Below are 26,107 nucleotides of genomic sequence, written 5' to 3' on the forward strand. Positions count from 1 at the left end.
TTTTACACTTCAGCCAAAGGGACTTGTTACAGAAAAATTGTGATTTTTATTACAACAGCTCACAGCAATAGCGTATGAGTTTTTGAATGGTCGTAGATTTCTGGTGGGATTGGTTTTTGTCTGTATTCATGGTTCTCCTTTAATCATGATGTGAAACCTTTGTAACTTCATCTCGGTTCAATCGGCTTTCTGCCTGTTTGCGATATGTCGGAAAATTACTGATCGTTTTCGGATCGACTGAAAAACAGGAACGTTTTGATTGGGTACTTTTGATAACACGTGAGATTCTCCAATGTGTACTCCAGTGGATTTCTTCCCGCGAAGCGATATAGCCCTGTTTCTGTTTACATGTGTTTCAAGAATCCCACCTGCTTCACTTCGATCGGAAAGCGAGTCAAGTGGAAACTTGATATTGTCTGACTTCGGTCACGCGAGCGCATACATTGCGTGAGGCGTATAAATCCGTGTTTGCTCTCAGATTTCTCGTATAGATTTTGCCCTGTGGCATACAGTACTTCCTCTTTCTCTCTCTCTTTTTCTCTCACGTTTTATTTTCTTTTCGTAAAGAACGTCAACAGATGCCGAAGTCGTCGGTTTACAAAACTCGGATTCCGGCAACGGAATTCTGTTCTGAGAATAAAATTTTGAGGAACGAGAGAGTTCCTGCTTTGCCTGATTTTATCGAGAACATGAATTATTCGTGCCAGTTGAAAATAGATGAAACTTTCTTAGTAACATTCTATTTTAGAATCCTACAGGTTCTGGGACAAATTTCATCTGAATTGATTTTAACATTATGCTATTTATGAATAATAACTTAACTAGTGCAAATAAGTGCAAGAAATTTTCTTGGTTTGATAGATAGTTTTTTTTGGTTACTATATTTATTTAGTTATTGTATTTATTATATATAATTCATTTAATACATGATATATCTATTTCTCTTTATTAATAATATAAAACATAAAATGTCCCATGATATTTTCATGCGGAATTTAATTGAATATCGTCATAACTAATTGCCTTTTATATACATAAATTTTAATTTTTTTTAAACATTCTGAATATTATATTAAAAAGTCATATACAATACATATAATTTTATTCAAATTTTAAAAAAGCAGCTAAATTTTTCTTTGATTATTACATGAGATTCTCAGTATCTTTCTCTAACATATGTTTGTTCTTCCGACTGTATCCGACTGTATGCCGTCCTTATCGATTCTCATAGTTTCTCCTTTGTGCACCGGTACTCTTTCCTTGCAGTCGCGCGCGTTCGTCGAAAAATGCATCTAGACTGTTCGGCTTTTCTTATCGTCGGCAGTTTGCCGGAAACGAGATTCGCGTGGACGACATACCGTCGAATGGGAACGTTTCACGCGACAGTACTCAAAAGTCGTATTTTCGATTTTTCGAGGACCGGTTTACGGTTTGAGAGACGAGGAGAGAAGGGTAACGAGACCGGGGGTGAAAATTCGTGGGGTTGGACGGAAATCGGTTTGCGCTGTCGATAAAATCTCAGAGCAAATAGATGTATACGAGTGTCGCGTAATAATCAATGTAATAGAATCACGTGGAAGCGAATTAGGTCAAACGACCGATAAATTTGATAAAAGATATATCTATCCATGTGTAATAATAGAAATATATCTAAATGTCAAGAGGTCTAAATATATAATAAATATTATTCTTTTCTATATAATAGTCGTGCATATTTATCGCTAAAGTATTTTAGAATAAGCTATAAATATTTGTTCAAAATTCTGATGCGACTAAAATAAAATTGATTTATTTATAACTTCTTAAACTTCTCTTCTAAATTGTGTTTGAAATAATTATATTATATCTACATCTTGAAATTATATTTTTCCATCAAAATAGGGTTTCTTATTTATTCGAATGTTATCCAATTTTCAGGTTTCTTATAAAACGAATATTGGAAGTCGTCGTAGGATGCCAAGTGGTGATGTCACTTTTCCAACAATGGATGATACCATCTGTAAAGAATTCTTTAATACCCTTCAGCGTGAGTACTTTTCACATTATTACGATATTACGACATTTCAAGAAACTCGATGTTTGATGCTTAAATTCAAGACAGTAAACCGTTTAATCTCGTAAAGAATGCTTTTTATACCTTTAAAACGCCCCTAATAAATCAATTTCGTCCGAAGCGTAATAGATCGTCCATCCTCTTACCACGCTTTATTCTCGCGAACAATGCGAGTAATGATCCATTGAGCGATATCACGTGCTTTATTACAAGAACTAATTATTTATCGCGCTAGTCATAAATAAGTCCGACTAACCGCGAGAACGAAACAGCTGGTAAGATAGGGCCGGGAGACGAGCAGAACTGTAATTTGGTTTCGGCAAATAGGTACGATCAATCTCCCGAGTAATTTTCCCACCCAGAAATTCGATACACACAAATATACGACAAATTGTGCGCTACAGCGAACAAATACGTCCGCGCGCCACCGAATTTTCTCGCGATAAAATACGCGCAGAGAAAAAAGGGAGCTGTCGTGCAACCGCCACGGTAATAGTAGAGTAGTCGCGGTAATATTGTTGCAACTTACACCTTAGGAAATATATCCGTCCGCGATGTAACGTTGCATAATATCGCGAGCACGATGTAAATTGCGTTTCTTAAAATGCTAAACAGAATGCGGAAGGAAGGAAACTAAGAGTTTCGGGGACACGTACAAAGTATATTTTTTATCGCTCATGTTCGCCCGAAAGTGTTCCGGCTGGTACATGCATATTTCACGATGTTAATAACTTCGTCGCGGAAATTCGCGGTGTCTCCATATTCGTCGCGGCTACGAAACATTTACAGCGGAAACGGTATATAACCAATTTATTTTCGCGGTGGGTACGGTGTGGTCTTGATAAAAGTAAGCGAAAGTGAGAAGAAACGAAGGAACGTCGGTGGCACGTCGTTTTTCCCATTCGCGTCGCAATGACGCTCGAGGCGCGGCATCAGTTTTCATCTCGCACGAAGTTAAATCCTCCGCCTTGATTTTCTAGTTATATTTAATGTCGCAAAAGAATGACACAGGCGATATTTTCGCTGTAAATATCCCGCGCTGTCCACTGGCTGCAACCGGGCGATGTCTCGTTGGTGCGATAAAGGTTAAATACGTTCGCGAAATCTAAAATTGTCACCGACCGTTTATTGCCGACGTCAGTTTTGCAAATTTTTCAACACTATAATGTTCCTCTTAAATCTCAAATTTTATCTTGACACGTCGGCGCGCACACACACAATCGCATCTGCTGGCTATAATTATCTTTTTCTCAATAAGAAACGCAAAAAACATAGATAAATGTTTTTTCGTCTTTCATTTTGTAAAATATGAAAATTTTAAACAGATAAAATATTAAAAAAGAAAAATATTTAAAAATTGATCAAATCAAATATATTATAATTAAATATATTAGTACATTATGTTATGTGTATATTCTCTTTCGTTCCTTTTCGTTTTTAATGTAGTTTGATGTAATAAATTCCATTTTTTTATCGAAATCAATATAATAAAGCTGTCAAAACTTTTAAATTAGTTTAAAAGAGAATATTGACACGCGTGTGAAAAGATGGTTAATTAACAAATTATCAATCGTTCCCGATGAGGTGTAATAAGCGAAGCGCTTAATTAAATAAGCCGTATCAACGATAGAATGAGGGCGAAAGGATGGGGGTAATTTAAAGCGCTAATTAGAGGAGTACGAAGAGCGCGTAATTTTATATTTGTACGTACTTTTTAGTCTCCTGGCGCGCGCTTGTTCGGGGTCGCGTAGCTTTGATCGCGCGGTAACGAACGCGATGCATCGATACACGTCATAACGACGAGAATTTTCCATTGCGCGAGAGGGCCATGGATTTAAATGGGACCTTTTACATGGTCGAGCTTAACCGCAACTCCGCGGCCGGCGTTTGCGGTTCGCCAGCTACGCCCATATTTCGTACGTAATGCTGTCGAAAATCCGGATCCCGCCATCGATCCGCTAGAGCTACTGATAATTTAGCCATTTATATTAATGCCAACTGCAGAAGGTTTCAGTAAATTTGCGAAAAAATGCTTCTCTACGTATGTAGGTCGTCGCCGAACGGAACGGAATCCAATATTTGCCGTACTCACTTTAGAATAAGTTATCTAATTTGATACAGAGAAGCTGGGAGACAAATGATAATATAATTAATTTTTAATCAATAGGTCCAGTGCGGTTTCTGATTCGCAATTATTTATGTATTTATGTAATGTAACAAAACAAGTTAGCAAAACACGAATCGTAAACATAACGTTTAAAGCGTACTCAGACCAGAAATCAAATTTCAGCTTGCAACATGATTAAAAATTAATTACGGTGTTTGATGTGTATCCAATATAATCGAAATAACTATAATGAGGCAAATAAACCGGTACAAATATGATATAATAATACAAGCTTGTATTTCTGCGAAATTTGTTCGTGAATAAATAACATATTTTTCCTGTAATTAATATATCCAGTTTTTGTGAAACTTGCATTATTATTGAAAAGCGCTCTCTTCGTAGCAGCATGTATCTATTGGCCTTGTTCTGCCCGTTCCTATGTTACAGTCGAATGCATTGTTGAATTTCACCCGAGAGGTAACTGCTCCTTTCCATAACGGCGCTAGTCGGAACTTCCGCATTTACGATTAGGCAGTTCAGCGGCGTGTTCCCATCCTACCACCCTACCTACCGTTCGGGACCGTCCCGCAGGATTATTAAGCGTTTCCATCGCCTCGAATCGGAACCGACACGAGCCACTCAGCGAGGAACCCCGCTTTGGGAATCCCGCCGCATGATTTCGCGCCGCGGACAAATTGCTTCTGCAAATCGTTCGACGCCTCCCCGCACACCTCCTTTCGCCACCTTCCATTTCCCAAAGAGACTCGAAGGAAACGCTTCGACGGGGCGCGCGCTGAAAATGCCGTGGTGACGCCAGCGTCTCTCCGCTCCCTCGTTTCCTCTCCCCGCGATGCTTGAACCCGAAATCGCGATATCGACCGAACGCAAAGTAATTGCCAACTACTGCTGGTTGCAGGAGAGTTAATGCCAGAGCAGAGCGAACGGGCAAACCATCCCCCATTTCTGCGCGTTTCGCCCCGAGTCACCCCTATCGTTTTCGCGCTCGTTTCGTTGCACTATTCTTTCTCGGCTCGGCGACAAATTGGATCTGATAATTGCAAGTCGCGATTACGACAGTCACGTTCTCGATCGAGCGTCCAGCTGACGCTGAGAGACGAGGTCCGCTTCTTCCTCGGCTTCTTCCTCAGCTTCTTCCTTAGCTCGGCGTGGTCTATCACTGTCACCTGGCGTGCGAATGTCACGATGGCAACGAGGATGAGAGTTGGGGGAAAAGGGAGGAAGAAGAAGGGCGAGAGATCGTAAGATTAAGAAATCTAGGATATTGCTTCCGCCGGGTCGCGCGAGTCGCGGGGGAGAAAATTGATAACTGCGGATGATGCTTGTCGGAGGGTAATCACTTTTTACCGGTGTGCTCCAGTCTCGTTATTCTTACAGGACAGAATGAATGGATAAGAAGGTCGGCACGGACCGCGCCGCGTGCGACCGGAAATCCTCGCGATTTCCTCCAGCAAATGGACGATTAACCTTTCCAGCATTGAGAAATCTGCCACCCTGCATCTGCTTGCGCACGATGTGCGTTTCTGCAGGAAAAATTTCTTCACGTGCGGGGCGTGCGAACAGATCTGCTTGTGCTTTGATTATGCTAAATATACTGTCTACCTTCTTCCGTCTGTTTTTATCGTCTTGCTTCCATATTAATTTTTACTTTTCGCCATTTTTTAATTTTCTACTACAAATTTGTTTAACATATATCGCAGAGTCAATAAGTTTAACAATTGTTAAGCAGTATGAATGATTCTTACATCGAATTCTTACATTATACTTACTTACGAAAGTGCAGGACTAACTGTCTTTTCTGTGGCTTTCTGTTACGAAATTGCGCGGCGTTTCGCCTTGCAAATCGATTGAACGATCGCGGAGTAGTAGAGTGCACCGAGTTTTGGCTTATCGGCTCACGGCACACTTCAGCTTAAAGAGATGAGCGTTTAAAGGATTTTCGGAAGTATGTTAGGGTAGTTACTGCCTAGAAGCATGCAGCTTTCGACAGAAAGTGGTGGTTATCGACAGAACACATGGAAATCTTACGCTTGCTTTTTGAGGGCACAGAACTTTATGAAATTATTATATATTAATGCTCATAAAGTAAAATCTAATTCTATAAAGTAAAATCTAATTCTATAACTAAGCACAGAAAAAAATTCTTTAAAACAAACATAAAAGAGATTTTTACCGTAAAGTTTATTCAATTGCTTCTTCTTGTAAGATCGTCGTTATTTGTATTTCAATTTAAGGTTTCTTTACCTCTTTCTACCTTGCTTGCGTGTCGAATCTCGCCAAGTGTAAGCTTCAAGAAGGGTGGCAAAGCAGGAAAAGCTGCGCGATATGCACGATGTTCGTCTATTGCTCGTTTTCCCTTGTGTCGGCAAGATTCCAGACACTTGACCAACGTTTTCGAGACAGAATTCGTGGGATGCCGGAAGCCGATCGCACTTTTCTGTATCGAAGTCGCCGATATGCGTTCGTCGACCGGGCGGAAGTTACGCGCCGAGTTATGACGCTGCAAAAATTCTTCCGATCCGCCGTGATAAGGGAGAAAAAAGAGAACTTTGTCGAGGAGACAGCTAACAAGTGAAATCGCTGGTGAGACTGCACGTGACTTGCTAAGAATCGGACTCTTGCGAAAAACTGTTCCGTTGCCTTTTCTAGTAAATTTTTTTTCTAGAACTTGAGGAGATAAACTTGTGTTGAGCGTACTTTAGTTTTAATACCTTTTGCTGACATTGCGGTATGTACATATATATTGATTCCATGTGCAACTTTTTTAAATTTATTTTTTAATTTAAGTTATAATTTTATTTATATTATATTTTTTTTAATTTATACTTTTCTCAAATTTTTCTTGATATTTGTTTCTGCAAGGAAACGCTTGAATTTTAATGCAATATAATCTATTTTTGACTAGTCATCTCGTCGAATCTTAACTTCAGCGTTGTTCTAAAATAGTTTGGAGATCCGTTCATCGATTGCAATCGGCCATTTAACATTTAACGGTGGAACTGGATCACTAAAAGGCTGAAAGTAGAATTTTGACAGCGGATCTTTGTCGATACGATTCTTGCCGTACTTTTCTGACTTATAATTAACGATAAGAGACGTTTCAGAGAGCGCGAATTACGTTCCAGAACTGCTGTCGAACACGCTGCAGAAATATTTGAATCTTATGGCATCCAAAAAGACAAGATTAAATTTTTGCAAAGAAGTAATTATTCACCTTCGGACTTTTGCAAACATTATAGCGATCTCATAGAGGAATTATTGTTCTCTTTTTCTCGGCCTGTTTGCGGCGCGCATCGAGGAGAATGCAGGCAGTATTTATTCTGAATGATATCAGAAGACGTTGGTGAGTGGAGAACGGCGAGGGTAGTTGAACCCCCTTTTTGTCGGCGTTCCGGCACGAAACACTTAAGACCGCGTCGAGTGCCTTTTAATCCTATTTGTCTTCCGTTGCGCTCCAGTAGCGTAGTCTGGAAGTGCGACTCTGGAAGTTGTCAGATCGGAGTAAATATTTTGGTTGCCTCCGGAAAGGAACTGAGTTGAATTCTAGGGGTAACTTTGGACGTTAATTCTCCGAAAAATACGTTTCTTGCGTAATGGAGACAAGAACTTGAACGGGTGGGAAACGCGCGCTTGATGACGCTAAAAAGCATCGTTTAAGCTATTTTTCGCGTTACGCTTTAATGGATAATGCGAAAATTCTGGTCGCACTTGTAGTGCGACTAGTTTAATTAAATAGAAAATGTTACCTTCTATAAAAAGAAAATGTATATATGTGTTTCTGCAGATGCGCACATCTTTACTTTATTCGCTACTTTTATAAATACTATTTTTATGATACTTCAACTAGTATAATGATAAATAATTTTTGCTAACGCTGCACGCTGTCCTAAGCGTTACAGTGATTTCACTCCAATGTCAGTAAAGGCTTTCCTCCGACAACTTATCAATTTAGATAAACTCCAAGAATCTCCTATCGGCAAATCAATCCCCGCTCGTAAAACCACCCTTAAACATCTACTGGCGTGCATGCGCGATGAAGGATCGGCGACGAAAGGGCGCGAGGTCTACATAAGTACTTCTCGTTCGCCATTGTCGACCAGCCGGGATTCAATTCGACTGGAGCGAATTCTCGGTATCTCGAGGACTCTTCTCAGCAGCAGAGCAAGGTGTTCCTGGATGCAAAGCCGTAAATCTCTTGGCGCTAATTGAAACGACGGCGGACGAAGAAAACGGCCGTCGACGACAGAGGGGGTCGGATGGGGTCTTCCCGTTTCCTCGACGGCGCGACAACGAGGAAACCTTTTCTTACCTCCTCCCCCCCCCCTTCTTCACGTTTCTTCTTTGCGTTTATCTTTTCTTTTTCTCGTTTTTTCTCGCATTTGGCGTTCCGCAATGTGTATATTCTTACGGAGTGCCACGAACAGTGCTCGCTTTCACGCCGCCGCGAGAAGAGTGACATTCTCTTAGTTGCACTACCGTTAAATAAAAATGACACAACAAAGGAGCGAAGTTGTTGCGCGAAAAAGTTTTTGAAGAATATTAATGCGCGGCTTTCACGCAGATATCTTGTATTTTCTTGCGTTGACATTTTTCTGTATGTAAGACATGTCGTTTATGTTTAATTTAACTAACATCTTGCCGGTTATTGGTCTTATTGCACGGTCACGATGTGTTTTTAATTATATTATCCATTAATTATGTTACATCTGTACATCCGTAAATTGATAAAAAATTATTGGCGCATTTATGACGCATTTATGAATTTCCTTCTCGCGGATTTCTAGTTCTCGGCTGGAAACTAACCACCTTCGAATGCAACGGCAACAAGACGGATAGACGGAAGAGGCGAAAGAAAAACGGGAAATGGAAAGAAATGAGAGAAATGACCTAAGGCTAGGCTAGCTACGTGAGATTTTTCGGACGCGATCTTCCGAGGGGAAAATCCGCTCTGCTTTTATTTTCGATCCTTTGAACGTCCTCCACTTTCCCCTTCTTTCGTTCGCTCGTCTCGAGTGCCGCTATTCATTCGCGGAGGTCCTCTCGAGCCACCGAGTAACCTCGCAGCTCCTGGCAGAATGTGATCATTTGGAATGCTATGATTTCAGAGGAATACAAACTCAACTTGCTCGCTTCTCCGTGTGAAACAACTAGATAAACAGCGATAGACTTAACATGCGGCACGATTATAACTTGTATCGTAAAAGTTTTGAATCAAGCTTTTATCAAGTTTTTTCCTGCTTGTACTATGTTCTCTAGATCGTTTTCAACGCCGTGTTCCCTTAAGAGGCTTCTTTTAATCGTTCAATTACACACAGGAAAGCCGCGTTTTATAGTAGATGCGTAGCGAGCGCAAGCCGAGCTCGCCATTTGTCTCAGGTCGTAATTATCAGGCCGCGTAAAGTATCGTGCCTCATTAAGCTGGGCTATAAAGTTGATGCTAAGGAAACATGAAATTCTCGTTGGGACAACTTGTTGCTGTCATAAAAAAATCATTTTCTTTGAAACGTAAGCGTTTGTTTACGATACAGTCTTTAAGCTTTAGTGCCACTTGCGTGAATTGCGTCCCTTTAAACCGGCAATTTACCGCAATTAGTTTCCAAGCTTCCACGTATAATAGCGAGACCATTACGATAATCAGTTGTATCGTCTATCGAAGATGCACAGACAGAATACGCGATTCATTATTCGTTTCGTACGTTACATATTAACTTGCGGATCACCAGATAATAGCGTTATTCTCTATTTCATACTTATCGTTTTTCTATTTAACTCATTGCAACGGCGAGTATAAATGCGAGTGATTTAATTAACTATTATTGTAATGCATGTATTGCAGAATAATAATTGTAATAATACTATGTCAAGTTAATTAGCAATTAGCGTGATTTGGTTATGTTATGTTGTCACTAAATCTATAATTTTGTTATGTTTATCATCATATCACATTAATTAAAAGTCAGAAAGCAATATTGTATTTAGAGACATTTTCAGAGATTGAGATATTTTCATTACAGTATTTTATGAAAATCACATCAGAGTTTAAGCGTGTCAAAAAGAGTTTACACATTACGCACATATTGCGTTACAATATGTATAGTTTGTTACGAGAATTATTAATATTTCTCAGAGAGTCGTGATTTTTCATTCAACAAAGGGAAACTATCTGTCAAAGATGAAGTGCAGCTATTAGCGCGTACATACATGCGCACAGTAATGATTGTTGAAGTTGCGGGGAAGCGCTAAAGAGGTATTTACTTGCAAGTGTAGCGTATGGCTGGTTGTTGTAGCATTCGGAGGGACCTCTCGACAAGTGTCACTCTGACGGAACGCCAAAGGGATGATTTCCTTCCCCCATGTACAATTAGCACCGCGCACGGTGAAATATCAATTCCATCGGCGAAAAGCTCGTTCGACGTACACCGAATGTAAATCCGAGATTCGGGGAAAGAAAACGGATATCTTTATCCGATAGCAGAGATTAAATCAAGTTAAAAATTTCTCCCTAAATAATTTAATAACGGGCTTTAAATGCAATAACGAATGTGTCGTGAACTCCGCTGATTAATTTAATTATACTGGATTGAAATATTAAATTTAATTACATCCAAAATATATGAAATTCCGGTTTTGGAAAACGTATTTCACATAAATGCGGATATCGATAATATAATTAAGTTATGTCAATAAATTAAATGCTTGCACTAAAACGTAAATGGATTGCATCTTTAAAATAATATTATTCCAAGATTAGCTTGTGGTACAGTAAAATGTCACATGGTTAAATTTTAAATTTACTTTAGTTCAAATTCGCTAATTAAATAATTTAAAATTATATGTGAATTTCTCGTATGTCAGGCATAATAAAATGGTGGAAATTAAATTAAAAAACGTTTACTTTAAATGGCTATAGTGGCTGTATATTTTTTTATTTATATATTTTTCCGTTCATTGACAATATATTTTTATAACGAGAATAGGTTTTAATACTAAAAAAGAAGTGTGGAGGATCCTTTTAACAGTTACTGCAGTTAAATAAAAATGTTTTAAGATTATAACTTTACGTCTCGAGAAACAATTAATACTGATTATACACATTCAGATATTGAATACTTAATTAAAATACTTAATAAGTAGATGTATAATGATTACTTATATGTATTATATATAATAAGAGATGGAGAGAGAGATTTTTAATGATTGATTATCCTTGCAACGATATTAGAATTAATCACTTGTTTCAAATATAAATTATAAAATAGTTTCTTAGGAACATTATCTGAGAACTGCTTTTCAGTTAGACACGAATACATCATTTCTCGAAGAGATATACATATAAAATACAAATATAAAATTTCTCTTAAATCGAGGTACAAACGATATCGCAAAACCGTGCATTTCGACACGCGGATTAAACATTGCGGTTTGCTTTCCCGATGGTGACGTTAATCTAATTTGGCATGGGCGTTCATACGAAAATAAACCTCCAATTGTACTGCTGCGAACTACAGTGCGTTGTGTAAAGCTGCAAATATATACTGCAGCTTTTCAAGAGAAAATTGACGACTCGTTGATTCGATTTATCTTTAACGCGCAACTCGAAACTTTCATCACGATTACGATCTTTTTCGCGGATTCTCCGAATCGCGCAATTTGCATGTGACGTGCAAAATAATTCAGCCCCGGCGATCTGATGGTTTATCGTATTCACGATCACAAATCCAATTAGAAAGTTACGTTTTGTAGTCGGTAACGCGTTTCGCCTTCTCACACCCGCATCCCCTTACCCCGTTTAACTTGCATTTGTTTTGCGTTCAGCTTGAGGGCATATCTGCCTCATTCCCGCCCCCTCTTTCTCTTAACACACCCCTTCCGCACGTTTCCCACGTATTTACCTTCTACATTAATAATCTCGTGCCTCTCTCGTTTGCGTTGCAGAATATGGACGTAGCCAAGGCCTCTGAACGTCTTCTCAAGCTGGCGGTGAGTACGTGTAGATATATCTATGTATATACGTGTGTAAATTTATAAGCGTACCGGGTGTATCCAAAATACGCTATTTTACGCTTCAAATTGATATTTTCTACAATCTCATCATGAAACAAACAAGTATTCTATAGCTAAAAAATTTAATATTTTTTATTAGCATAAATACCATTAGTATATATACCAAATACCACATTAAAATTACATTGAAATATATTGTTTTATTAATCCATTATATATGTTATTCTACACATGTTCTTTTAAAAGATAGGTATAACGGTACACCGAATTTATTTTAGCAGCTAAATCTTTCCTGACGATAAACTCGTCGTTATGCTAACACTGTCTATGCAGTCATATTTGCACAAGAGCGTAGATATTTTCCAATTTTCCATACCAGATTTTCTTTCTTTTTCTCTAACACATCTCTTAGGAGAAAAGCCTCCAGGCAATATTTGTGAATTCAATCTCTCCCCTCCTGCAGCAGAACGCACTTTTCGCTTGAACTTTGTCACAACTACCAACGTGGCTCGAAACGCAGGACAGAGAAAACTCGTATCGAACTACGTGTCGTCGATAAATGCCGCGCTTAATATAAAGCATTGTAAATCCGTTCAATGCATAAGTGCGCAATCACAGGCAGGTGACTGAGCGAGAACGTAATTCAGTGTGTCTAAGAATTCTCACGATGGCTAACGTTAAATATTTAGGACTCTTAATATTAAGTAGCGCAGTTTTATTTCAGATATCGCAGAATTCATTTATCATTTTATTCACTTGCCATCTACTTCTGCATAAGATTTTTAGATTTCTGAAAGAGAATGGTATATACAAGAGACACATTTAGCTTCAATATTTTTGGTTACAGCTTTTTACTTTACGATAAGTTGGATCTGCTAGCTATCCACGAGAATATGAAATAGAAAAATGTTGTGTTTCTTCGCAAGGAAGAGCGAATCTCTGGAAGGAGTACAGAGACGTTGCGAGGGCTTGAGGGCGTTCGCGGAAAGTACGCTGGAATCTATGAATTCCTGATTTAAGTTTCCTCGTGCGTCGGCCGTATTCCCGTGACGCTTCCGGGTGAAATATGCACGCTCGACGATGGAAAAAGGTCGTTTGTCGCCAAGTCCGCAGGGAGATCGATGCACGGCGATACACGGCGAAGATGTTGTTTTGATACTTCCGATTCGCCGGTTTTTTCTTTCCACTGTAAAAGCAGTTGCTAGAAAGTATATGTCGAGACAGTAAATCTATCTGAAGAAACATACTTTTTCCAGTAACTGGATATTTACAAAATCCACAGAGGAGCTTAAATATAAAGATAGCTTTCTTATTAGATTTATGGCCGATTGTTTTCTTCTTTTAAATAGGAGTAATTTTCGAAAGAAATTTTCATCTCCAAAAGGAATTTTATCTAATATTAGCTTGATATTACACGAGATTAATTCATTTTTTCTGATATGCAAACAATCTGCAACTAATTTTCGCAGTTTAAACTCCGGTAACAATAATTGTAAGAACGCACGGTTGTTTTAGAACATCCTGCGCATCGGGAACGTATGTAACGCGAAAAAAGGCGAAAATGGAAAAAGAAAGGAGAGAAATGAATCGATATGCGTGATGCAAAGGTTCGTTCATGCGAGCGCTATAGCGCTCATCGAGTCTTTTTATTCGTGTTCTCCTTGCATCGCGCGTCGACACGCTCTGCTACTCTTCGACGTTCAGACCGGTCCGAGCGATTCCGCGTCCGTTCGTTCGCCGTTGCTCGTTATTCTCTCGTTAGCTCGGATGCTCCGGATCGAAACTAGCCGGCCGTAGTGTTTCGAGTGCTGAGCGGAGTCCAGTGAACCGAATTCAATTATACGAATTCGTCCCAAAGCGACTGTCCTCGGGAGCGTGTATAACGGAGCGCGCGCTCGCGGACCTTCCCGTCGCGTCCGACTGTTCGGTAGACGTCGATTATTCACGATTAAAACAGCAGACCAACCGGTCGTGCATGACCGGTCTTGTTATGGAACTTTCGTCCCACGTTAATTGAGCTGGCTCTACTGTTAATTATCGGCACTCGTCGACTCGCAAGTTTTCCCGACTTTTTCCGCCGAGGCGCCCGGACGAGGCGCGGCTCTGACAATTGCGACATGCGGCAAATGGAATATTGTTTATGGAAAATTCAAATATCGCCGTGCATATTGCGTACTATTATCTCGGCGTATGACATAATCTGATTGTGCTTATTGATTCATCCGTTTTATCTGACTTGATACCGGCGTCAAAAGCGAACCGATCAAATACGAGGGAAATTAGATACTAGGTCAGCTGCAATATCAAAATAAATTCACACGCGAAACGCGATATACAATTGTATCTGAAAAGAGATTTCTTCTCAGTTAGACTCTTTCAGACTAGAGTAAAATATTTTCTCGTCGGCAATAGAAAACGTTGGTCGTTGAAACAGAAAAGGAATCCCTTGCTGTGTTCTTTAATAAGGGAAGGGAAAAGGGGGAGGAAGCACTAACCCGGGGGCAAAATAAATTCCGCGCCGTGCGGGCAAACGTGCCCTAAGGTGAACCTATGTCTGGAAGGAAGATTTCTTTCCAGTAAGGCCTGGCAAAGGGTTGCTCATTCACGGCGACCGCGACATTCTGTTTACTTTTACGCGCACCGAGGAAAAATAATTGTTTGCCGATCGCCGAACCAAGACCATCCCTCGATCTTTCGCACGCCCTTACTTTTCGTTTACACCGCAAATAACCGCGGGGGTACCGTGGACCCCGAGATCCGTCGAGGGTTAATTGCGGTTTTTATGTACGAAGTCCAGTGCGAGGGTGGCACCGAAGAAACAGGATGGGACTGCAATGCGGAACGGGACTTTAATCTCATCGTAATGGGGAAACGCAATTTTCCCGCAGTCTGCTTCGCCAACGAGGCTCAGCCTTCTCTCTCGGTCTCTCTCTTTCCCTCTCTTGGCTCGATGTCGCCTTTTACACACACGCGCACGACCTTCACACGCGTTACTGCCTAGTTCCGAAATCTCTTTGACTTTGAAAATTGCTCGACGACGATGTGCAAAACGACGGCTACAACGTCATCCGGTCACAGCCGCTTTTATCCATCGATTGCAAGAGTTGCACGTACCAATGAGTGAGATCGAATTTCTGATGTAACTCTCTACGGCGCGGGCGTGGAGAACGTTCGCACATCGATAAATATAAGATAATGGATGCTGTTCCTGGTATGGATCGTCGCAATATTCGTGCTGATTCTGTTATTCTTGAGCTATCTTTGAATAATAGTGAGAGTAGTCAAATACTCTTTCATCGATCAATATCTAAGTATGACTCTTTCAGAACAGCCTTAAGCGGCAAAGCCTCGATTATTCAGCATTTGCATACTTATTCGTGAAATGTAGCCCCACTCCTTGTACTCGCGAGCCAATAACCGGCTTCGATAAAGTTAAAAAATTCAATCCGACCATATTTACATTCTCTATCCCGAACGTTATTACTGGGTTATACCTTTCACATGTTAATGTCCCTCTAGATCCAACGAGCGTGAACGTCTCCGATAGACGGGTACACGCCATGCACCCCCGGGACATGAAGAGAGAATGGCAGTAGAAATGATAGTGACCGAGGAGGGAGAACGTCAGCGATCGGGAAGAAAATGGAAAATATCGATTAGCGACGGTAATGCGATGCGTAGTTAGGCACGCCGACTTACTGCTCCTTCGTACTTTTTCTTCGCAATGACTAATAATGACGCGAATACGTCGATCTGTATCAAGTACGTATCGATACGCGCATGTAGAAAATCCCGCGGATCGCCCACCGGCGCCTCGTAATCCGATATTCCTGCATTATCGATGAAAATCGACTGCCGGATGGTGCACGTAAGCCAAGCAAGCATTAATGTTATGCGGCCGGCGATGGGATCAAACACGAATCGGATGGTATTGCTGGTTTCTTGCGCCGGGTATCGATGTTTGAATTGTGCATCAATATGAATGAGAGTTTTGCTGCTCGCGCAACTCGTGCGAACAATGTCTCGTGGATCCTTTGCTGGTCCCGATATTAAAACCCCTCAGGAAATTCTCTATTAATCAATACTCTTTGTATATGATTAAATGAAGAAAAAAAGTAACTATCTGATTTCCAGAGGTTTTTGTAAAGAAAAGAAATATGTTGCATTATACATTACGATATGGCATATAAATTCCCAGACATTTGGGTATTCAGTATTAATGCGTATGTAAATATCTGACAAACAAGAAAATCTCAAAGTTCGGAGAGAATATCAAGAAATGAAGTTTGCGGAATTCGAAATACGCGGATATGGATGAGAATATATAAAGACGCTCGAACATCTCGAAATCAACATCCTTCCGCGCTTTCAACATTCCCTCAACTTCCCCAGTACCGATGAAACGCACATGCACGTATCCTTTGGTCATGTTTGACCGGCAAGATTTTACATCTTCCATATATCCTTGAAGCGAAGGCGCTTCCTTTTCAGATAGCCTCTAGCCACAGAGGCAGCTTAAACTTTACCGCTTTTTCCTTTGTGGTATCGTCGACGTGTCTCAAACGATTCACTGGCTTCTACTCTGCCCCCGCTCCTCTCTGAAACTGATCTTTTCCTACTCTCTTCGCAGATCCCTCTCTGTCTTCCTTTTTTCTCCCTCGGTAGCATCCCCGGGTAAACGAAATTAAAACGCCGAGGTAAGTTTTCCCGGACTACGCCGGACGCCGGAAGAGGCTGCGAGAAACTGGGAGTAAGTGCTGAAGGGCTCTCTGTCCTTTTTTCGCGAAAGTGCCGCGGATGCCTCGCGGCGCAAGAGACTTGACCTTTGTGCTTGGCAACATTATTAAGTCCTTTGCCTCGCGTGAAAGAGCCCGGATGGGAGCCGTGGAAGCACGTGGATGATACCGCGACTCAGCGGCCCCGAAATGGCATCCGAAACGAAATAACTTTGAAATTCTTTGCCATGAAAGCGAGCGGTCCGTTGAGAAATTTTTGCGAAAGTATTCGTCTGATGTCAGGTCAAGCTCATGCCCGCTTTTTTCTCCCTCATCGCTACTTCTTTGATGCGGCAACATTTATTTCGATATTGTCGTTTCGACATCAATATTATATAGAAGGAAACAATTAGTCTTGAAATTAAGATAGATAATAAAAAAGTCGAGAAATAGTGATAATTTATAGCGATGCATTTATTGCAACATAATGCGTTACTTGTTTCTTAATTCTTTGATAATACCAAGAAAAGAAGGATTAACAAGGAAATATGGTTGCGATTAAATAGACAAAGACTTTTGATGCAGCATTTTATTATGTACGCGATAAATGATCAAAGAGTTGATCTACGTTACTTACTACCATTAAAGTGTAATTAAAGGCATAGATGGGATAATTTATACGTTCATTATGTAATCACCTCACTTTCATCTGCAGATGCGTAAATAGTACTGCAATACGCCTGTCTCTATGCGCAGATTATCCTCATCTAAGTTAACTTTTTCTGGCATCATTAGGAAGCATCGTATTTTATTTAGTCCATTAGGAACGTGACATATAACGAGAGAAAGCTTTGATGTTTTTCTTCTACTTTTCCGTAATTGCAGTTCCTTTCTGCGCTATTCGCGTTTTGGCCGCGCTCTTTACCGCTTTTACATGTGCTACGCAAATTATGTACATAGGAGATTATTACGTAAACTTTCTAATAACTGTAATAAAATATAAAGGTGCAAAATTTGTATTTCCTATTCCTTTTTCTATAGCATATATATTTTCTAATTTTATAATTTAGAGATTTTAAATATACCTTGAAAAAGAAAATGTGTCGTCTTGCATGGTACCAAATTAAAAAATATTTACTGAAGAAGTCAGTTATTTAAAACATATAATTTAAAATATTGAATAAGTTGTTAAATTGATATTTAAAGATTTATCTCTGCAGTGATAACATTTATATTTATAATAATATATTTATATAAAATATTTCTTTACAAGTATACCAGACATTAAGAATGATGGCTGACAAAATAATCTAATTTTTGTCATTTTTATGTACTATAAACAATTCCGTGTTAGAAATAAAAATATAGATATTTATTTCATATGGAATTGCATTTTTGATAGAGATATATCAAAGCAATATATCAAAAATTACTACTTTTCAATTAAAACTTGAAGCGTTATTTATTATGAAGTTTCGGGCTTATAAAGTTTAATAAATTAAATTTATTTATGCCAAGCAAACTATTTTTATTCTCTTCTTTTTGGCACACACGTACATTCAAATTTTTAATATTAAAGTATTTTTCCTGACTAAATTAGAAGCGAAACAATTATTGTAAGATTTTGTCGGTTTTTATGCAATTGTTTATATGTGTGTCATCTTTATTTTTCCAGATACCAAATCATTTAGTTTGGCTTTGTTTCTTCTATTTAATATTCCACTCTTTCTTAAACTTGATGGGCGAGTTGCTACATTTTGCGGATCGGAATTTCTATTGTGATTGGTGGAACGCAAACAACATTGACATATTCTGGAGAACTTGGAACATGCCAGTGCATCGATGGGCTGTACGGTAAGTAAATCGAGTTTTATCCATGTATTTGTTGAATATAAAAATCTTTTTCCCAAATTTTGTTTGCTATAAGATGAAGATTGAAATAATGTCCTGATCGCAGTACAATTATTGCATATCTCCATCTTATAGAATATTAAATAAATTAAGTAATGTAAAAAATTCATAACGTTCAATCTGCGATTTGAGATTTATTACTGACCATGAGCTGTCATTCAAGCTAACAACTGTCAAATTTAAAATGTCGAAAATCAGCCAGGAAATATTCATATATTTATTCGAAAAATTAAGAATTGTCATTTATTGATTGATGGGAATATAGATGGAAAATATTGGCTCACTGCATTTTTAAATAATATTCTAATTATGACACCTTTAATATCTTATTTTGGAGACATCGATATTACGTGAACTCTGGGTCACTAAGGGACTCATTAAAAAGAAGTCTTATAGTAATAGCCGAGCAATACTTAAAATGTGCTTCATCGGGTGAAGTTTAACGCGGTCAATCGCGAAGTGATCAGGAACAATGCACAGCAGCTGCATGCGGCTAGGTGCTTCTGATTCACGGAAATTCCTTTTTGTTCTCGTAGAACCAGGTGGGGACATCAGGCACTCGCAAAAAATGTAATTAAATCTCCTTAAAGCGGGGCATACTCGTTAACGAAGTTTAGCCTCGGTTAGATGGAACAGAGAAAGTCGATCAAAGGTCCGGCATGTAGCGAGACGTGACGGTCTCATCTCTTCTACTTCTTTAGCTCCTCTGCCTGCAACTCTTCCCCTTCCCCTCTCTCTTTTCTCGCTCCTTCTCTTTTGCGCAAGCTGCTCTCTTGCGCTATTTATCCTCGCCATTTCTTCCCTCCGTAATACTCAGCCTCCCGCATATCTTCCGCCCCATAGAAAGAAAAACTCTTCCGGCGCTTTACTCCGGCGCTTTACTCCGGCGCACTTTGCACCTTTGACTCGTCTATAGGAGTAACATGATTATATAATAATGCAATACGCGTCTCGCTGAGGTTATTTCACAGCTATGGCTGTCATTCCGACGTGAAACACTCGTGTATTACCTCGGTAACGCCGGCGCGCACCGTACCAATTACATACAAACATCAGGCGAGCAAGGAAAATGATATCACTCGTTGCTGGCTGTCTCTAGTATTTTGCGCTTTGGCTGTCGACCGTGCGCGAACGATTATTGTTCTCTGTAAAATTACAAAAATCCTATTAATCCAATAAGCTTAATCAAATTTTGTTACATGAAAAATATTTACATTCCGTATTATCTATTCTTATCATATTTGTTATTATTTGTTATATGTTAAACAAGAAAGAGAGAGAGAAATTCTGTCTAAATTACAAGCACAAATCAAATTTACATGTATACATTTTCGAGCAGTTATAATACATGAAAAGATATTAGTATATAATGCGTTATTTGAGAGACAACATCTCATCTTACAAGAATGAGTTTCTGTGTGAGAAGCTTTTATTCCACCTAAAATGTCTCCTTCATCCCATACATCTCGGCTGTCTCTCGCCGCCACATTAGATTATACATCCCCCGCTCAATACAATCAGCGAACTTCCGAAAGACTTTTCCGGCGGGCCTTCCATCTTCCACGGTTACCCATCGCACGTGCACCTAACAACTCGAGCCCATAGTGACGACCTCCTTTCAAGAACCCGCTCAGGGTTCTTTGTACTTCGAAAGTAGCCCAAAAGAAACTTTAAATCCCTGTAAAAGTGGCCGTACGAAGTTCTTATTATGTGACCGAGAGAAAAGGGAATGCCGCCGAAATTGCCACGTGCAAACTGCGCGTTTACCATGAATGTCACATAAAAATCTATTATAATTCACTATTCTTCATGCCGGATATTTCACGACAATTTATAATAGTTTGCGCATCTAATTGTTTTTAGTGTCACGTAACGAGATACCGCTATTTATACGAATGATATTGTGACAGAGTCACTTATGTCACTCTGCGGCAGAGTTACTTTTATCGCGCTGAGAAACAGCGCGCTGCTCCGAATTAGTTCTGACAGATGGTAATATTATAACGTGAAGCGGTAGCTAACGTCGCGCAACCAAAGTGAGGCCATCTCATAACACATCCTTATAAAACGCGACACGTACCGTGAAAATGACTGGCCATGCTCCCTTTATAAATGACATAAAAGTAAAGGAAAATAAGGCTCGCGCGCTGAGGAGACGCCGGATGGAGACTCCAAGATACGAATTTCAAAGTCTCACCCCATCCTCGTGTTCCTTTTTTACCCCAGCGACGCACCTGCGCGCCTTACGGTTGCGCGTTTCTTTTTTTCCACCCCGACCGAGATACGCAGCTGCAATTGCAAACTGCAACTCTGCGACTGGCACGCAGCCATAGTATGCGCGGGGAGGAAGGACGGCAGGGGCGGTCGAGGTGAAAATGAAAATGCTCCCTAGACGATGGCGGACGACGTAGACGCACGGGGATGCGACGTCGTTGACGACAGCGTCAAGGCAGCCCCGACGACGCCTTTTCAGGTTTGTAATGGGAAAAGCCGATACGCATCGCGATGCACACTTAAGGCTGTTTATTCCCCGCGGCACTTATAATACTTCCATAACTGGAGATATTTTCCCGGGCACTCCTTGCGCGAGGAAAATGCCGACGGTTTGGTCGGGGGAGAAGAAGGGGGTGGAGGTTCGCAGGGGTGGAATCTGGCGGTGGGCAAAACGTGCATGGTCTAAAGTTCTCAGAACTGTCGTCGGCAACGTCCCATCTTTGAATTTTCTTTCCTTCCTTCCGCCGCTTCCCGGCGCTCCTGTTTCCGCCTTCTCTCCCGGGATACCATCGTTTTTGCTTTCTTTCCGATGCATCCCGTCACCGATAACCAGCCGGCTAACGATCCTTTTCCAACGAGTCGCCCGTTTCTGCTTGTCTCGCGTACAAACGCAAACTGCAACGGCAGAGTGTTGCCAATCTGCGACGAAACTCTCCAGAATGTTACTTTAATTTTCCCGAACAGCTTCACGCTTTTTGTTTGTCGCCGCCACGCTTTTTATTCGTTTTATTGGCTCAACAGTTTCCGCGTGTATTCACAACCGTCCAGGAGCACCGAAATTGTACAAATGCGTGTTCCTTTGTGATACCGATAACAGCATTGTCGGCATAATAGACGGACGTGTTCCAAATGCCTTTCTTTGTCAGGCTTAGAATAAGAAGTTTTAATAGATTGAGCTGTTTAGAGCGTTTTCTGTTGAATCGAATGCGCAGTTTAGCCGGCGTACCATGTCGACCGATCCTCTTATAAAAGTCACTGAAAAGGAACGCGGAATTCACGTAGTTTTGATACAAAAAGGCGTATTTTTCCTTTTCAAGCACTTTTAAGCTTTAAGGAAATCTACAAACGAAGAATTTATGTATTGTATTATCTGTGTAACATAATCTTATCTTATATATAATATTTTTATATGTTGCAGGCATCTTTATATTCCGATTATAGAAATGGGCTATGGTAAAAATACGGCATCGATAACCGTTTTTTTCATCAGTGCTTTCTTCCATGAGTATCTTGTCAGCGTACCTCTAAGAACGTTCAAGATATGGGCGTTTATGGGCATGATGGGGCAGGTAAGAACTCCGCATGTTTACGTCACATGTATTGTTGACTGTGCAAATATTGACTGTAGCGCCAGGAAATTCTTGTTGATCCGCCGAAGACCGTGTGGCTTCAGACAGTTTCAATAACATTCAGAATCGTTCGAGATCACAACATCTGATCTTGAAAAATGGATTAAAATTCAGTTAACTAAAATTCTATTAAATAATAAGTGTATAAATTAATTCGGTTTTTTTAAAGAAATTGAGTCTTTATAAAAAGATAATAAACAACGTAAATCTTCGCTGTTATTTTATAACACTTCTCTCCGTATATTGGGTACCAACTCCTCTCGAAAAAAAAGATCAATAAAGGCTCGATTTCTCTGAATTAATTTGTACCTAATTGCAAGATTACACGTATGATTAAAAAACTACGTGTGCGATGTTGCATTACAGTAATTTGTATCGAATATGTCTTTAACTGTCGTATAAATCTCACGTAGATTCCGGGATTCCAGGCATCGCAGCATAATTTGCTGTGCATCTTTACGTGAAATTACCCCTGCGCATTATAATGTATCTTGCATACATGTACAAGATCCACCCTGTCCGCTCGCAAGTACGGAAATTCCGGTCGTGCAACCGGTAATTGTTCATTCCAGATACCACTGTCGGTGTTGAGCAAGATGGCGGAGCGATACGGCGGCGCCAGATGGGGCAACATTGTCGTATGGGCGAGTCTCATCATCGGGCAGCCACTTTGTATAATGATGTATTACCACGATTACGTTGTAACTCATTTCGGCAAGACTCTGATCGAAGACTATTCCGTGGTGTAAGGGTGGTAAAAGGATGAAAGCGCGGCAGTGACGAAGAAACCCGCGATTGATCTTATTGCTTCCTCCCCCCACCTTCATCGATCGCGGGTTTTCGTAGCTCCCCGCTTGCGTTTCAAGCGTGAATAGGTTTCCCAATTCATCGCTTCGTTAATTGTTGTGCGATGATTTACATTACGTTGGAAAATTTGATAATATAAATGTGCCTTTGCATCACGTGCGTCGCGTACGAAATCGAGATTACTCCGGACTCGTTTGCAGATACACATGTATACCACGCGCGCGCGTTCCGTGAAAATGGTCCTAATTGTTAATACATATACATTATTATCCGTGCGCTAATATCAGGCGTGCAGTGAAATTTAACACTTAATTTTTGTACAACTTCTTATTCGTGCTTCCGCCACAAAGGCAGGACTGTTGTTCAATAAATGAGATATTTTGTATGAATCTTGCTGAATTTCGTCCCACACCTCTGAATGATTGCAGGGTCAATCGGATATTATCCTCTCAGCCGGAAACTGGGGGGTTGTCACGTGGATTGTTGAAAAGACAGCTTTTTAAGGGCACTACCCAACACGTCCTTTTTCCTCATCAATGAGGCGGAAATTATATGTTGGGCTTTACGTGTGCTTGGTACACGTACGCCTCGCTTTCAAATATCGACGGATAATATCCTCGCTGAATCTGCGAAAACAAGATTAAACGAAAGACTAGAGTAATCACACTAACTAGACCTTCAAATAAAAATTTCATGATAAAACATGAAATTAATATTAAAAGTGTTAAAAATTATTTTGTTAATTAACTATCAGCATTTATACTTTCTAAATTTTGTACGATTAATTTATACACTTATTTGTACACTTTCTTCAAAATTTTTTTATCTTAGAAGGAAAAATAATTTGCTTACGTTGTACTAATGCTACGAAATCTTTTTAAATAATGATTAAATTTTTTATTCTTTCGCTCAAAGATCTTACGTTGCATATTTTACAAACTATCAGTAAAAGAAAGCAAAAAAATGTCCAGGTACAGCGTAGTTAGATGACCTATGGGTTAAGCCTTGCCAGGGATAGTTAGGGTCACGTCACGAACGAAGAAGCCTAGCCCTTCAAAGAAACACTTCTTTGAGCTCTGACCCTTGGTTTTTCTTCCGCTTGATGAGTCTGGATACCATGATACGTGTCCCTACGATGGATAAATTAATCATGGTGAAGACCGACGGTCGAAAATACGTCTGTGTTAGAATGATGGATACAGGTGTTTATAAAAAGTATAAGTTAGCAAAGAAATATCGCTTTTGAGGTAAGTTGTAATTAATTCTTTTGCAGCAGGTACGTGCAATATTTTAAAATGCTTGCTTGTAGAGCTAAACTAAGATATATTGTACGAGCGTATAACCACGTTAGAAAAGACACTCTACGCTATCTTCAACATTACTCCACCATACATATCTTCATCTTCTGGGGTATTAAGTAGATAAGAGTTTTATAGACCCCCTACGTAAGGTGAATACGATGCGTGTCGACCTTACTCAGGATCGCAATCTTCCAGGGCGACAGCACGTGTCGTACAAGTATACGTCTCGTCGTAAAAGAAAGTTGAATGTAACATTGGCTGTACAATGTTATCATAAGTTGTAGCTCATTTATCATGAAACATTAAGCTCCAGTTTGAAGAAACATAAAATATCTTTTCTCAAAGGAAGGTTTTACAAAGTCTATCTTTAATAAAGATATCTCTGTAAATTAATTAAATACTTAAATATATTTTACACACTGCGCGTACATACACACACACACACACACACACACACACACACACACACACACACACACACACACACACACATACATACACAATTTTTCTAACTTATATCAAATCCTAACATTTTTAGGAAACTGAAAAGTTCGAAATAGATACGAAATTTGACAAACATAAAATGGGAATATTGTTTTAAACGAGTATAACAGAGTATTTTTGTTTCAACCTGTGTCTGTATATTAATTATTTAAATTTTTCTTGTCACATGCTTGTATTCGCACGTTCATCGGCTGAACATTGACATCATTCAATTATGCATTGAACTAGAAACTGGGGAACTACGAAGAGAAGAAGAGAGACAATTTCTGACAACAGAATTTTACGATATCGAGTAAAAACTTAAACCATTATTGACGACTCAGTTTATCAATTTTCTCTTAATTCGCGGCGATCAAAAAAATTAATCGCAAACGTTATTTTTCCATTTGGAGAATTATTGGATTCATCGCTATCAGAAAATCAGCACTTAGCCGATTGAGGACGACGTGAATGTAAATGTGAGAATTAACTCGCCAACATCTGAAAATACTGCGAACCATTCTCGAAGTTAAAGTTAGTTGTTGCGCAAAAAGTATTTTCTCGCTGGCAAGAGCACAATATCTGTCGCGCCACTCAACAAGTTAAATCTTATCAGTCTGCTGGTTTGACTTTAGCATCATTATAGCGGTTATCTCTTAAATTGGCATTTGCGTGGCATCTAACGCGGTAAATAACTTTGTTAGCGCCGAAACTCCGCGGTAGGGGCACTTTTGTCCCTTCCCAGCAGCTGCATTGTTCAGTAAACTGATACGCACGAGTCCGCTTGAACGTGCCGTAAAAGCAGGAATTACTCCCCTTGATACGTGGGACTTTTAATTTAATTGCCTCCATGGGGCGGGAGCGTTATACGTCTGCGCGTTCTTAAATTGACCCTATATAAAAATAATGAAAAAAACACTCGCGCACGAATATCTCGGCCATTTCTAAGGCACGTGGCTGACGTGTGCCGCGTTACAATATTGCCGGAAGTGCTTTATGACGAACGGCTCGGTCATTTGCGAGAGTAAAGCGTGAAATTCATAAGTACCTTATATTGCCACGTTAATGTTAATTTAGTTGAGTGT

The 26,107-nt window shown here is 39.8% G+C and overlaps 1 protein-coding gene across 1 annotated transcript in view; it reads left to right on the plus strand.

Annotated features, from left to right (window-relative positions):
• Positions 1 to 23,627, plus strand: part of LOC105282087 (diacylglycerol O-acyltransferase 1) — an 86,210-nt gene extending 62,583 nt beyond the window's left edge. The window contains exons 8-12 of the mRNA XM_011343801.3: positions 1,918 to 2,026; positions 12,114 to 12,158; positions 18,573 to 18,751; positions 22,221 to 22,371; positions 23,004 to 23,627. Coding sequence (XP_011342103.1) covers positions 1,918 to 2,026; positions 12,114 to 12,158; positions 18,573 to 18,751; positions 22,221 to 22,371; positions 23,004 to 23,180 — 661 coding nt within the window. The 3' untranslated portion in view covers positions 23,181 to 23,627. The remainder of the gene's footprint in view (positions 1 to 1,917; positions 2,027 to 12,113; positions 12,159 to 18,572; positions 18,752 to 22,220; positions 22,372 to 23,003) is intronic.
• The last annotated feature ends 2,480 nt before the right edge of the window (positions 23,628 to 26,107 follow it).

This window comes from Ooceraea biroi, chromosome 7, assembly GCF_003672135.1.
Source record: "Ooceraea biroi isolate clonal line C1 chromosome 7, Obir_v5.4, whole genome shotgun sequence".
In the NCBI taxonomy this organism is placed as follows: Eukaryota; Metazoa; Arthropoda; class Insecta; order Hymenoptera; family Formicidae; genus Ooceraea; species Ooceraea biroi.